A 15139-nucleotide genomic window follows, 5' to 3' on the forward strand; every position below is an offset into this window, starting at 1 on the left:
ATTGTTATTTAGTTATAGTTCAAGTGTTTTACAAATTAAGGTTTTTTATTATTATAAAATTATGGTAATAGTTATTAACACAAATTTAACTTATGTAACAAATAGATTTTCATGTATCGTTATAAAATAGATACATATTTACATGTTTCTACTTGTAATCGGTTTTGTTCAGTTTATTCGGTTTAATCGGTTAAATACCAAACTATATCCAAATCCTACGGTTTTTATAAAGTTATATCCATTCGGTTTATATGGTATATACCAAAACCAAACCATATTGTCTATTTTGGTTCGGTTCGGTACGGTTCGGTTTTACCATATTGACCAGCCCTAGGAAATATAACAATTAACTTTTAATTCTCGTTGGATTATCAACTTGATGATCAAATCAGGATCCTTCTACAAATATAACATATTTTTAACTTTGATTATCAAATCAAAATCCTTATAAAATATAACATGCATTTACAACTTGATTATCAACTCAAAATCTTTAATACAATTTAACTAATAGATATTGCTTCTGAAATATCTTTATACATAAACTAGATATTGACCCACGGATCCGCACAGATATCTATACTATTAAAGCAGAATACTTACTAGGATTCTGCCATTGGATTTTCAAGTTATTTACAAGAGAATGCCATTACCTTTTTTGATTTTTTTTAAATATTCTCGCCACTTATTTCGGCCAATCAGATACAAGATTAAATAGAAGGGAGCTTCTGATCAGCGACGATCATTTCGGCGAAGATGAACACGATTTTACGCCCAAACCTTCTTTGCCTTCCTCTTCTTCTTCTTCCTGACATCAATGTGGTTTGAGGTTTTAACTTATTTCCCCTTCCATCCTGAAGGTTTTATAGGTTTCTTCTGCGATTTATTGCTCGATTGCAAAACTTTTCAAAGTAGGTTTTGTTTAGATTAGCGCTGAACCGTCCCGTATTTATTCAATTTTGGGTTGGGGTTGTAGCTTAATCTTGACCTGTTCACGATTTTAAGAAACAAGATCTGTTTCCCTGAAGACGTATGAAATTCTGAGAGTGTGGCTCTGTTTAGTGTCCTTAAACTTGTAGTTTCTTCCTGGATGCTTTAGTTATTACCAATAGACACGAGAATCTGTTTTTTTTTATTATCTGCTATTAAGTTTGATGGCTTTTCTGACTGAGAATTTTTTTATCTTTAGAATTTTTACAAGTTGATCAGAAGCTTGGCATCAAAGAAGTTAATGACTGAATTGTAGGCAACGACTTTTCTCTCTTGGTTAATGTTATTGAGTTTGCCCTATAATTGTGATGGAGTGTAACAGGTACTACTCAATGTACGGATATGTGGAGAAACTATTACAAGAGATTAGGAAAGTGCTGCTTCTCTTGATGGTGATCGATGCCAAACTCTGGCAGGTTAGTCAGTGATCTCTTTACTAGCTTTTCTATGAAGCATATCTGACAATTATAGGCTACAATGAGACACAGAAACTGACCATGAAATCTTTGAAACAGAATAGGAGTTGAAGTTAAAAACAAGTTCTTATGTGTGAATGAAAGAGGGAATACATTTCTATATTTTTATTTACTGGTGAATGTCTTTTATTTGTCACCATTTTTATGCTATGTGATAATCTTTTGAGTGATTTAACATTTTTTATCTCACTGATGCATGTTTTCAGCTACCTTAAATTTAACTTGCATCCTCTCAAAGAAATAAGAAGACATTCATACTGAAGCATCGAGCTAAGCTTTTGTTCTTAACAGAATGACATGTACCAGAGACGCTCCAAAAAGACGTGCTCTCTAAATGAGTGGACCGCCAAAGAGTGATGCTCCTCTTATCACCCTCAATGACCTTGCCAAGGCTGATGGCTTTGTCTTTTGCTTCCCAACAAGGTTTGGTATGATGGCTGCCCAGTTCAAGGTATTCTTAGACAAAATTGGTGGCCTCTGGAGGATTCTACAACTTGCTGGTAAGCCAGCCGGAATCTTCTACAGCACCGGGGCTCAACGTGCTGGTCAAGAACCTCATCAACACTTGCTTCGGTTTTTACGTTTTGGAGTGTTTACTTGTGTTGTCATTGATTTCTAACACATTTTTTTGTAATCTTTGTAAGCAGGATTCAGAACTATCGAACTAATTCTATTTTTATAAATCTTGATCTCATGCCAGTTAAGCAAACACCTTGAGCCTTTCCTCACTTTTTTTTTTCTAAACATAACAATCAATATATATGTTTACAAGTACATGATTGGCCGCTTATGACATTTATAGCATATGGTGAGTTGTTTTTCAGTCAATTTTAACTCATTTTTAGTTATAGGATGAAAAATAAAAATAAACAAATCCAGAAAGATCAAAGTTTAAAAATATAGTTATTTTAGTCAGAATCAAGATTGAAAATTGATCCACGCACTTGAATTGAACTCGGAATTTTATCATATTTCAACTTTACTATTTGAATCAAACCAAAAACTAAATAACTAACTAAAACCAAACTTAAATTCATAAATAACCGAACAATTACTATATTTCTTGAACCAAAAACCACAACCAAATCGGAAACAAAAAATACATTTTAGAAGTAAACTAAAAATCGAACGCACATAACTAAACATATTAGTGAACAAATTGACATGTTAATAAATTAATAATTCTGCGCTTTGAAAGCGTGGGTCATATCCTAGTCTATTCTATTAAAAGGGAATCAGTATTGAAAAATCTACTTAAACAAGGTTACTGCACCCTTTCATTTAATTAATAGTATATTGGTCTACCTATTATTTCTCCTATCTATACTATTAAAAGAGAATGAGTCTTAAAAAATCTACTTAAATAAGGTTGTTTGACCTATAAATTAGCTAATTATTTTCTGGTCTTAATATTTTCTTAATAATACAAGGTAACATGAGATACATATCAAATTTAGTGGTTTAGTCAATCCCCTTATTTATTATACAACATCATTCGATAAATTAAAAACATTACATTATACCAAATAATTAAAAACGGGACCAATCTCTAAACCTTTCTCATTAATCTCATAATAAAAATGTGACCGTTTTCACCCAATAAATTTCTAAGTAGTCATGTATGATGTATCTGCCAATCTAGATCTCTTTCATCAATTTATAAGAGCATCAACCTATTTACGGAACCATGTATTTCATATATCATAATCATATGCACACATTAAGATATTTTTCGTCCATATGGCTATTTTTCCTAAACCAAGCCCTATAACTCAATCGATAGACCAATATTTTAGTGATAAATCCTTAAACTAACCTATTAAGATTTATATGATGACTTATTAAGGTATCACGGACTAGAATTTTGAATTAGTATGATACATGATTTTGGAAATATAATTAGTTTAGATATTATGCTAAATTTGACTAAACTCGCGTGATTAATATTTTAAAAAACGAATATACTTTTCTAGATACTAAAATGTTTATCACTTATCTATATTGCTAAAACCGATTATGCTTTTGTAGATACTAAAACCGGATCCAAAAAAAATAAAAAAATTATTCACCTCATTCATGTGATACATTTATTCTCCAAAAAAAGTGTATCATCTAACGTTATGGTTATTATACAATAACGTTATACACCATACCTTATGTTCAATAATGGACCTATAACATTTAGATATCAATTATTAAAATGAGTTGGCATATATTATACAGCATATTATACCATGTCATTTAACATTTTATAGTTTTAAATATTTACAAAACCAAATTTGATAAAAAAAACTTTAGCAAACTATCTGTTAAAAATAAAATTATATATTACTTTAATAAAATTTGTACAAGAGTATTTATAATAGAATTTGATATTTAAGATAAGTTTAAAAGCTATTAAAATTCCTACAATTATATCCTATTAAACTAGCCAAAAATCAATAAAAAAATCTTAAATCTCACCAACACAACAAATTTTACTTTTATGAAATGCAGATAAAATATAATAAGAGAGAGTAAACATGGGCAATCGGGTCTTCGGATCCGGATGCTTCGGTCCTAGACATTTGAACATAACTAACTATTTGAAATTCTTTTTTTTCGGATTAGGGTCGATTCCTTTCAGGTGTGGCTTGGTTCGGGTTCATAATTCAAATATCTGTAAAAAAAATATAATTTTTGGAAACATAACATGTCTAAATTGGTTCAGGTATTTTAGACCCAAAAAGACTCGAAGTACTCGAAAACATTGAAAAAATACATAAGACAAAAATACTCGAAAAGCCAAACAAATATCTTAAAATATTCAATTACCTAAAAGATACAAAATTTTACCCGTAATCTAACCGAAGAAAACAAAAATAGCCAAAATTTTACCGACCCAAAATTTATTTTTAATTTTTTTTAATTTTATCCTGAACCCCAAACTATAACCAAAGACCTTATTTGTAGCCAAAACATATCCGAAATATCCAAAAATACCTACTATACACAAATATTTCTGGTATTGTACATATCCGATCTGGTCTCGGATAGGATCCAAAATTCCGAACTCAAACATAGACCCGCATGTCCAAAAAAATAACGGATAGGTACTTTGTCATGGACTCTCAACTGCATATGTATTTTGGGTCGGTCTTGGTTTGATTTTTCAGCTTCGGTAAAATGCACACGCCTAAGAAAAAGTTACATAATAATGTATATACAAATCTCAAATAAACTAATTCATTAATTATATAATTTTTTTAAAACTATTCTTCGATATAATAGAATTTTGTAACATAATAATGTACAACAGCCTCAAAATATCAATTCATTTCTAACTTTTTTTATAATTCAAAAAACCCGCGCTTTTTAAGCGCGGATCCAAATCTAGTTGATTCTTACATTGTTACATATTGATATTTGTTTTTCATAATTAGTATCACATATTTCGTAACATAACCAAATGAATTCAAAAGATCTAGATCGAATCGGGTAATATGGTTATTTTTGGTACAAATATCTAAACTTTTTTCAGATGCATTTTTTATTTAGATATTTTTAGATTCTTATAAATTAGAACTGGACTCATCAAGATCTAAAAGGACTCAACTCAAAACCCACACATAAATTTATAATATTCAAGCGGAGCTTAATTTCAAAAAGAAAAAGATACTCGAAGAGAACAACCCGTACCTAAATGGATAGTCAATGTTCATGCCTAACTGATTTTATAAACTAATAAAGCATATTTTTTCTATGTGTCTGGTTAAATTAAGTGAAATAGAAATATTTTTTTTATTTAGTAAAATAATTAAATAGAGTGAAAAATTAAGTGATAATAAATGTAATACATTTTTATTATTTTATTCACAATAACATGTATTTGAATTATATTTTTGGCTACGTAAATTTTAGGGTTGGGCAAATAAACCGAACCCGAAAATCTGAACCGAACCTGATCCGATAAAAATGAATCCGAACCGATCCGAACCCGACATAAATACTGAATGGATCATGTTTTTTGGTATTTTGGGTTATGGGTATTATCCGAACCGAACCTAAATGGATATCCGATAAAACCCGAACCATTTAAAATGACAAAAAGAACTTCTACCAAATATGATCTTAATTCTTAATATGTATGAAAAATACTTTAAGATATTATTGAACTTTTAAAATAATCATCTATTACATGAATGTTGATGGTGGAATGTGGCAGTTGAAGCCTAAAGTTTTTAGATTTTGGTTTTGTTTTCATTGAATAATGTTTCTCATTTCATGAGAACTTAGTTTTTGTTTTATGATTTCATTTATCTGGTTTTCTTTTTTATCAATAACAATGTTTATCTTTAGCTTGATTTTGAATGATAACGTTTGATGTTTTTTCTTATTTTTGAATCGATTTTACTTATGTTTTGGCTATTAAAATATGTACAAATCATGTATTTTAAATCCGAAAAACTGATTTCATTTATGTTTTAGTTACAAAATAGGTGCAAATCATGTATTTTTAAACCGAAGAACCGATTGGAACCCGAACCCGAAAGTACAATGGGTTATACCGGTTCTTTGAAGATTTACTAATCCCGACCCGAACCCGATAGAACCTGAACCGGTCCCGAACCGAACTTTTATATAACCCGAATGGGGTTGGTTTTAATAAACCCGAAAAACCAAAACCCGAATGGATTAAACCGAAACCCGATTGGGACCCCGAATGCCCATGCCTAGTAATTTTTAACTGATTGATACTAAAATTAAAAAAAATTAGTAAAACAAACTAAACTGAACGTTTAACTATATGCAAAACTCAATTATTTTACATTTTTGATTTTATAATTGTCACAAAGTTAATGTTGATTAACTAATAAACAAAAATCTGCACTATTTGTATATGGTAAAATAATTAATGGTATGATATATTGTTAAGGTAATATAATTAATGAAATTGATAAACTGCGTAAAATATTGAATTACAATTAAGGTAATTACTAGATTTTGACCCGCGCTTTCAAAGCGCGGGTTTATTATTTTATTTTTTCAATTGATAAATATTTAGTAAATATCACATTTTCATATATTTGTGTTTTATTTTATAAAAGACTTAAATTTTTTATCTTTATTTATTTTAAATGACTATTTATGTTTAAAAAATTAAACTTTATTTTTTAATGAATTAAGTTGGTATAACTCTAATAAATTAATTTTCTTATGTGGTTAATATTTTAATTAAAAATTATATACTTTTGATAAAGATTTATACTTTTCAATAAAAATTTTAATTATTTTTATGAATGCTTAAATTATAGTAAGAAAATAAAAAATAATAATTAAGAATAGTTGAAAAAAATATTTGAACTTAGACTCAATGGCCCAAAGGAAAAAAAAAGGTGAGAATTGAATCTGATTTTTTTAATAGGCCCAAATGGCCCAAGAGAGATTTGATGTGGGCTGGATCCAAAAATAATGACCCAATATAGATGTGTTATTAATATTACTTAATTGCCCTTAATGAAACATGCAATGTTAGTAAAAAAATGGCAGGCTAAGGTAATTATGACAATATGATCGTGCTTTAATAGTATAGATATTAATAAAATTACTAAAAAACACTATACTTTTTTATATTGTTGATATTTATGTTTCCAAACAATTCTCATTTATACTATTATTCATATTTTCAAACAGTATTAAAATGTACTTCAATTTTAATAATATAGATAATAATATTTTTGTTGCGTTATAGTCGTATGCATTATTTAAAAAACTGTTTACACCGGTTACATAAGTTTTCTCATATGGTTGCATCTTAACAATATTAACAATCTCACTGGAAATCTTCGTCTAATATTCAATTTTCGGTAAGCTATTCAATTTTTTTCTTCTATAAAAAATGTAACAATAACATTTGACAATTTGAACCAGTGGGCAAGTGTGCACGATGTTAGCTTCGTTGGAGTATTAAAGTTTATTATTGGAAAGGGATCAAAGAGAATATACTTTCATACAATGTCATTTGACATTGGTAATTACCTCAAAGGATACACGATTTAGCGCAAATCTCCGTTTATCTCTTCCGTTGTCAAAGTTGAGATTTTGCAATCCCATTAATAAAAATAAATCAAATACCCAACAACCAAAAAGAAACCCTTTCTGTCCAATTACAAAAGTCAACTGTTTTGTTTTTGATTTACTTTCTGCTGAAGAAATGTTTTAAATGTACAAATTTGTATACTATATAATAAGGATCCATATTGGCGTGGGAGAGAGATAGATAGGCATCAACAAAATTCGTGTAGAAACAAGAAAGAAGAGGAATAGTTTATCAAATCGAATAGAATGGAGACTGAAGAAGCGAGTCGTGGTGAAAGTGGGTATGTGGTGTGCGGATCATGGATTCGTCGCCCGAAGAAAGTAAACTGGGCCATCATCGCCAAAGCTGCCAAACGACGTGGCTCCTCTTCTCCTCCTCTCCTTAACATCTACTCTTTTGATCCCATCACTACTTCTCTCTCCTCCTCTCCCTTGGTACATTCATTTTATTTTTTTAACACAGTTTCATTTTTAAAAATTTTGGTCTTTTGAAAACGAATCAAGAGCTTGTTGGGTTTTGGTGAAAGCTAGGGTTTTTTCTCTTTCACACTGATATGTGATATGTGTTTAAGGTGTTTTCTTCTGATTCTGAGAAAGCAGGACTAATTAAAATCAAAAGTACAATTTTTCTTCTTTCTTTGATAAAAGTCAACACATGCGCTCAATGAGAGTGATGGTGATCCTGTGGCAATCTCAGTGCACCCTGGCGGAGATTATTTTGTTTGCTCAACTTCCAAAGGTGGTTGCAAGTACGTTTCTTTCTTGCTTTTACCCTCAAAAAATTCTCATCAAAATCTTTCCAATTTTTTTTTGAGTTGGTATTAGCTAAATGCGTGATATTCTTCTCTCTCGATCCTGTCTTACAAGTAACCATGCACTGTGCACCTTCATGTCTTTTATAAATTTTGTTATAAAAATATTGCAACTCCACTGTTCCGTATGTTTCATGCATACTAGAGAATTGGAATTGTCACGTCCACCATTTTGGACACTATTAGTAATATAGTGTGACTCTACATCTCATATGATTGTACACAAATACTTGTGCGTAGATATCTGCCCCTCTTGGTCTATACAAAGTTATGTTTATGGTCTAGTTGCTAAACATAAATTATTTGGTATTTCAGGTTGTTTGAGATTGCCGGAGGAGCAACAACAGGTATTACTATCTTAGAAAAAGAACTCCCTCCTCTACAAAATGCTGGACTACAAAAGTGTATGGCCTTCAGCTTTGATGGGTCTAAATTAGCTGTTGGTGGAGTGGTAAGGACGAAACAATAACTGCTTCATAAGTGGTTTTCTTAATTTTGGTTGTAGCTTTACTTACTGTAAACTATTTTCAGGATGGATGTCTGAGAATTATGGATTGGCCAAACCTAAGTGTAATCTTGGAGGAGCCAAAAGCACACAAATCCATTCGGGATATGGATTTCAGGTAATGACCGGAATCTTCTTCTCTCCCTCCATCCTTGTTTTCATATTCTTTTAAACTTAAAGCATACCTAGTAAAAAATGATCTACTAGAAAGATTTGGGGCTTGGGATGGGAAGCATAATGTCTGCATCTCTATCTCATATCTGCTTCTTCTTTTTTTGTTTCTTTTGATAAAATTAAAAAAAAATCTGCGTTTTTGTTTTGTTGTAGTTTGGACTCAGAGTTCTTAGCCACAACATCAACAGATGGATCAGCTAGAATATGGAAAGCAGAAGATGGTTTCCCTTTGTCTACTTTGGAACGTAGTGGGGTATGTGGATAATCAGAGTCAAAGTTTGCAATTTGATCCCCTATGTTTCAGAACTCATGCATCTCTATTTACATGTATATTCTTTTTGATATATGCTGATTCTGTACAGGAAGAAAATATTGAACTGTGCCGATTCTCTAAAGATGGAACAAAACCTTTTCTGTTCTGTGCTGCTCAGAGAGGTATATTATATAGCGAGATTCTTCTCGCGTAAACTATCATAAGAATTGATCACTTGTGTTTTAGTTAAAATTTAAAATAACAAGTAAAAGTTTAAACAATTGGAAACAGGTGACGTTCCTGTGGTAAATGTTTATGACATTAGTACATGGAAGAAGCTTGGGTTCAAGAAGCTGTCAAGGAAGAGTGCATCTACAATGGCAGTCAGCTTGGATGGCAAATATATTGCTTTGTTAGTGTATTTCTTCATCCTTTGAGATTGGTTCAAGCTTTTGATTGTACAAAGGTTAAAACGTCATGTATATATATTAAAGGGGTGGCAAAGATGGGGATATATCAATCGCTGAAGTGAAGACAATGGAGATATACCACTACAGTAAGAGGCTGCATCTCGGTCAAACCATTGCTTCACTTGAGTTCTGCCCTAGTGAAAGGTATTAGTGATATATCAAAACCCATTAAGTCTGTCTCACTATTGGGAGCACAGTTTCTAATGTTTATCTACCAACTTGGGAGGGTTTAGGGTGATGCTGACAACATCGAGTGAATGGGGTGAGATGGTGACAAAACTCACTGTACCAAAGGAGTGGAAAGGTATGTTTGTTGCTCATCTCTCTCTATGCGAGTCTTTAGTAGTAGTGCATGTACCATCTTTATACTCTCTCTGACTCATCTGAATTGTTTGATGGAGCAGAGTGGCAGATATATGCACTATTGTTTTGCTTGTTCCTGGCGTCAGTGGTACTTGCATACGTGTTCTTCGAGAACTCAGATTCGTTTTGGAAGTTACCAATGGGGAAAGATCAAAGAAGACCAAAGATTAGTCTTTTTGGAGATTCATCCACGTCTGCTAAGGATCATAATAGGTGGAACTTGGACCTATAGATAAAAGAGATTTATGTATATCTAAGAAACCTTTTCTGTTTTTTTTTTTCTCTTTTCAAAACTTTGTTGCATGTTTTTCCTTTCCCCGTTCTCATCATTCTGATTTATTTTATTTTCTCTCAACCGTTCCTCTGTATTCTGATTTTGAACACTGTAAGAAATTTTTCTCCAACTTTAGAATTCAACATATACCAAAAACGCAGAAAAATTAGTGGGACAAGATTGTACTTGGTGCTCAATGTCTTCTTTTATAACCGTGGCGTATATTAGTTCAGCACTTCCGATCTATTTTTTTTTTTTTTTTTTTGAGTTTTTGCTGTGTTTGGACTTTAAATACTGGTTTGACTTACTGTTTCGAATCATAGAAAAGGGTGCTTTTTCTGAGTTACGTGATGACGTCACGTGAATGGTCATGTTGAGATAAGGGGGTGTTTTGAGTGAATGGCATCTTTTTTTTATACTGTCCGTCGTCCCTTTAGTACGAAACAAAACAAAAGTGATTTGATTGCGTTCCCGAGCGTGCGGTCCCAGTTACATTGTCGCGATCTTCAGAGTCGCAGGATTAGAATTTATACTTACCAATAAGCAGATCTTTATCGTCGAACTTGTGACTGAGTGAGTGAGCAAAAGCCTCCGCTGATATTTTTCTTAGAGATGAATTGCCTTCAGAATCTTCCCAGGTCTCTTCTGCTTGCTTTCAGAATTGTGCCTTTCTTCTTATTTATTTGACTTGTTTGATTCTATTTGATTTTGTGTGTTGATTGACATGATTTTCAGATCCTCAGTCTCACCTTTGTATGGCTTTGGGGGCAATCAAAGAGTCCCTTCTTGGCTTTCTTCTTTGAAGATGATGATGGTACCACACTACTTCACCTATTTCTTTGATTCAGTCTTCTTGCTTAACTTTCTGTAAAATTCTTTCTTTTGCAGCTACCGATCAAAGCCAATGATCTTAAATTGCGACTTGTCTTACAGGTAATTTGGTTGTTTAATTAATGGTCACATATTGTTTGTTTATTCATGTGTTGCTTGCTTGCTATGTTTGAAACTAGTAAGAATGTATATTCTCTCTCTCTTTTTTTTTTTTTTTAATTGTAGGCGGTATCAGATTCGAAATCCACCAGCGCAGAGGTGAGTGGTGTTTCAAACAAGGAGGAGGAAGAGAAATCTGATGAATATAGCCAAGACATGACTCAAGCTATGGGTGCTGGTTCGTTTTATATACTAATAACTCTTAATACACCTTTCTTACAGTAGAGGAACTCGTACTTGTCTGATAATATTGATTCGTTGGCTATTTGTTTTCATTTTCAGTTTTAACCTACAGGCACGAGTTGGGAATGAACTACAGCTTTGTTCGTCCTGATTTAATTGTTGGATCTTGCTTACAGGTTTTGATTTCTTTTCTTTTTTTCCTATCCTTGTGTTAAATATTGAAATATGGAATTGTGTTACTATCTACTTGTTTTGCGTAGACAGACCCCTGAAGATATTGACAAGCTCCGTAAGATTGGGGTCAAAACCATATTCTGCTTGCAACAAGATCCTGACTTGGAGTATCCTTCCGAAATCCCCTCTTTGCCTGTTCATTCTTAGTGATTTTTTTTTTCAAGATTCATTCGGTTTGAATGTAGAAAAGAGTCATCTGCAGAGTGCCTTGACCAATACTTGCAGATATTTTGGAGTAGATATAAGCAGCATTCAAGCATATGCCAAGACCTTTACTGATATTCAGCATATTCGCTGTCAAATAAGGTAAAAGGCATCTGTTAAGTTTATGCTTTGTTGATGATTTTTCTATGAGTTTGTTACTGATTGGTACTAACTGAGCATATTAAGGTAAAGAGAGATCATGAGAGTTGTATTTTTTTTTTCTCTATACTATTTCAATTGCTTAAGTAGACTTGAGATATGGAGCTATTTCATCTGTTTGCAAACTAGTCATCGTCTTCTTCTTAACAGTTGTCTTAACTTCTAAATACTTGGAACCATCGTCATGCCATTTCACATATACGAGTTTGCTCACAAGCACATGCATAAAAACAATCCACATTGAACGCACTCACTCACTCACAACATACTATAATCTTTTGGTGTAACAGAGACTTTGATGCGTTTGATTTGAGACTGCGTCTTCCTGCCGTGGTTAGCACACTATACAAAGCTGTTAAGCGAAACGGAGGAGTTACATACGTACACTGCACTGCTGGAATGGGAAGGGCTCCTGCTGTTGCGGTATGTTTGCAGAAACCCTGTTAATGTTTTAGCTCAGCTATAACTAAGACTGTCGCAAACCGTTGTTGTTGTTGTGTTGTTGTCTTATTTATTGTGTTTCTTTTGGTTGACTAATGAAGCAATGAACAAGTGTTTGAAGTTTTTGCTGACTGAATACTGAGAAAGGGGTGTTAATTTCAATTACAGTTGACATACATGTTCTGGGTGCAAGGCTATAAACTTATGGAAGCTCACAAATTACTTATGGTAAGATGCTAATGTTCTTCCTCTTTTCTGTTTCTCCAAACATAGTTTTATTTCAGAATCTAGAATCTTAAAAGAGGCACATGTAACACTGGTCTAAGTAACCATCTCTAAAAATTTATTGCAGAGCAAACGAACGTGCTCTCCGAACCTTGATGCTATCAGAAATGCAACAATTGATATTGTGAGTCAACAACTCTTTTAAATTTCAGAATGCTTTGCACATACGTTTGTAGCTTATCAGTTCCATTGATTTGCATGAGTTACAACAATTTTTGCTTAGTTCCTTCATCCCTGATTATTGTTTCCGGGTTATATATGGACACAAAAGCTTACAGGACTCAAGAAGAAGATTGTTACACTGACACTGAAAGACAAAGGGTTCTCCACAGTAGAAGTTTCTGGCCTTGACATTGGATGGGGACAGGTGAATATCTCTTCTTATAAATCAAATGAAAGATTTTGATGCCTTTGTTTGAAGTTATGGTGTGTCATATATGATGGGAAGCTAGGATGCTCATATTTTGTTCTGTATTTTTTTCTCCACCATCTTTCGCCTTTGTACAGAGGATACCTCTGACACTGGACAAGGGAACAGGACTTTGGAGCCTAGATAGAGAACTGCCTGTGAGTTTTCTTTATAAACTAGAAATACTTGGTCTCTGGTTGCTTGTTTTATTTATCTTCCGACCATTTCTGAAACGCAGGAAGGACAATTTGAATATAAATATATCATAGACGGTGAATGGACACACAATGAGCTCGAGCCGTTCACAGGACCTAACAAAGATGGTCATACCAACAATTACGTAAAAGTAAAATGTCTCTTTCTCTTTTATCTTAAAGAGTTTGAACAAGCTTTGATGAATGAGTTTTAATGTTGCTGTCTTAATGAAAACAGGTGGTGGATGATCCAACGAGCGTGGATGGTGCAACAAGGGAGAGGTTATCGAGTGAAGACCCTGAGCTTTTGGAGGAGGAACGCTTGAAACTAATCCAGTTCTTGGAGACTTGTTCTGAACAACCACAAGTTTGAGACTTGAGAGCAATCCTTGTGAATGTACCCACTTTTTTTTTTTTTTTTCCGTCGATTATAAATTTGATTAACGGGCCTGAACCCCAAGTCCAACATACAAAAGGCCATGAAAGACGGCCCAAAAAAATACAACACAATTCCGGGCCCAAGGCCCAAACAAAGAAAACCCTAGGAGACGAGAGGTTCCGCCGCCGCGCGGACAAACGCTACGGCTCCGACGACGCCCTCGCTTCGAAACAACACCGGGTAATCAACCGTCGATTCACCCGGATCCACCGGAACTCACAGACCCACACCATCACCACCGCAAAAGTCTTCAACTCGAGTAAACCCAAAGGCGGAGAGAATCAATCGACTGTGCGAGATCTCATCCGAAACCATTCATCACAAACACCGAGAGGAAGGCTTCACGCGAAACCATCACCGTTAACCATGGTCGAGCTTCGATCGTCCTCTGACGTCGTCGCCACCAATCCAACCCAAACTCAAAGCAAAAGGACTAAAAGGAAAAAAACCAGACTAACCCTAAAACGGAATTAGGGAAAAACAAACAGACGGCGAGGCAAGGCATGGAACGCCTTCACCCCCCGTGGCCTAGACCGACGACGGCAGAGCTGATGAAGCCTCCACCTCGCGGGGACAGGAACCGGCGTCGACAGAGCTAGGGGAGCCTCCGCCTCCCGGAGGCAAAACCAAAAAGCCGAACAACGAACTTCACCGCGGCTTCCTCAACACAACCGCGCCTTTACGCCAGAGACAGATCCGCCACCGGCGGCCTTGTTCCAGAACTCAGGCAAGGCGGAGGAGAGAGGAGACGAGAGCAAAGTGAAGATCGAGGGCTGTAACGGTGGCTTGAGGGGCTCCGGTGACGGCACGCACGCTCACGCGCCGGCCGCCCACCGGACCCGATTCTAGATCTGCTTTCTCTCTCTGAAATGTACCCACTTACTAGTAACAATAATTAATAAAATGCTTTTATGTTGGTAATACATAAAGTTACGTTTACAGCAAAAAAAGACATGAAGTTACTTGTACACTTGTACTATGTTCAAGTATAATTTTATTAGATAAAGAGTTTAAAGACTTCAGATCTGTGTTCACAACAACTGTATTCCGAAAGCCGAGGTAATTACCAAATTTCCCCGAAAGATACAGAATGTACAATATTACCCCCCGGAAAGGTAAGAATATATTACCCAAAACTCCCGCTTGCACTTCCCGAGAGTGACGACTGTGTTATACTGCGTAGGGTTTTAGTCCCATTTGCAAAAG

The 15139-nt window shown here is 34.1% G+C and overlaps 2 protein-coding genes and 1 long non-coding RNA gene across 6 annotated transcripts; all 3 read left to right on the forward strand.

Annotated features, from left to right (window-relative positions):
• Positions 1-121: 121 nt before the first annotated feature.
• LOC117133701 lies at positions 122-3976 on the forward strand. The gene is made up of 2 exons (XR_004457642.1): positions 122-829; positions 1313-3976. It is a non-coding gene; the product is annotated as an uncharacterized LOC117133701 (long non-coding RNA).
• Positions 3977-6950: 2974 nt separating this feature from the next.
• On the forward strand, positions 6951-10589 carry LOC103863479 (SEC12-like protein 1). Its single transcript, XM_033289644.1, has 11 exons — positions 6951-7476; positions 7698-7979; positions 8193-8293; positions 8672-8807; positions 8888-8979; positions 9189-9288; positions 9398-9470; positions 9580-9700; positions 9783-9902; positions 9992-10062; positions 10163-10589. Exons 2-11 carry the CDS (start codon positions 7791-7793, stop codon positions 10351-10353), a joined length of 1194 nt encoding a protein of 397 aa, XP_033145535.1. The 5' UTR covers positions 6951-7476; positions 7698-7790; the 3' UTR covers positions 10354-10589.
• Positions 10590-10803: 214 nt separating this feature from the next.
• Positions 10804-14955, forward strand: LOC103863482 (phosphoglucan phosphatase DSP4, chloroplastic). Of its 4 annotated transcripts, none has more exons than XR_004457234.1 (15): positions 10804-11033; positions 11131-11209; positions 11284-11328; positions 11452-11563; positions 11668-11744; positions 11833-11909; positions 12028-12108; positions 12456-12588; positions 12775-12834; positions 12959-13015; positions 13163-13258; positions 13399-13458; positions 13539-13653; positions 13733-13896; positions 14807-14950. XR_004457234.1 is itself a non-coding variant. In XM_009141228.3 (15 exons), the coding sequence occupies exons 1-14, from the start codon at positions 11008-11010 to the stop codon at positions 13865-13867; spliced, it is 1146 nt and encodes a 381-aa protein (XP_009139476.1). In that variant the 5' UTR covers positions 10804-11007; the 3' UTR covers positions 13868-13896; positions 14807-14955. The 4 variants fall into 4 exon arrangements, 2 of the variants coding, with proteins under 2 accessions (XP_009139476.1, XP_033145536.1); XR_004457235.1 differs by having other exon boundaries at positions 13733-13889; positions 14803-14901; XM_009141228.3 differs by having other exon boundaries at positions 13539-13646; positions 14807-14955.
• The last annotated feature ends 184 nt before the right edge of the window (positions 14956-15139 follow it).

Source organism: Brassica rapa, chromosome A04 (assembly GCF_000309985.2).
Source record: "Brassica rapa cultivar Chiifu-401-42 chromosome A04, CAAS_Brap_v3.01, whole genome shotgun sequence".
Classification (NCBI taxonomy): domain Eukaryota; kingdom Viridiplantae; phylum Streptophyta; class Magnoliopsida; order Brassicales; family Brassicaceae; genus Brassica; species Brassica rapa.

Bases quoted from the DNA above. Each gene is read 5' to 3' on its own strand.
- LOC103863479 (XM_033289644.1), top strand. From the start codon at position 7,791: ATGGAGACTGAAGAAGCGAGTCGTGGTGAAAGTGGGTATGTGGTGTGC. The intron at 7,980-8,192 runs GTACATTCATTT...CTTTGATAAAAG, and splicing joins CTCTCTCCTCCTCTCCCTTG to TCAACACATGCGCTCAATGA. The intron at 9,289-9,397 runs GTATGTGGATAA...GATTCTGTACAG, and splicing joins CTACTTTGGAACGTAGTGGG to GAAGAAAATATTGAACTGTG.
- LOC103863482 (XM_009141228.3), top strand. From the start codon at position 11,008: ATGAATTGCCTTCAGAATCTTCCCAG. The intron at 11,210-11,283 runs GTACCACACTAC...TTTCTTTTGCAG, and splicing joins CTTCTTTGAAGATGATGATG to CTACCGATCAAAGCCAATGA. The intron at 13,259-13,398 runs GTGAATATCTCT...GCCTTTGTACAG, and splicing joins TTGACATTGGATGGGGACAG to AGGATACCTCTGACACTGGA.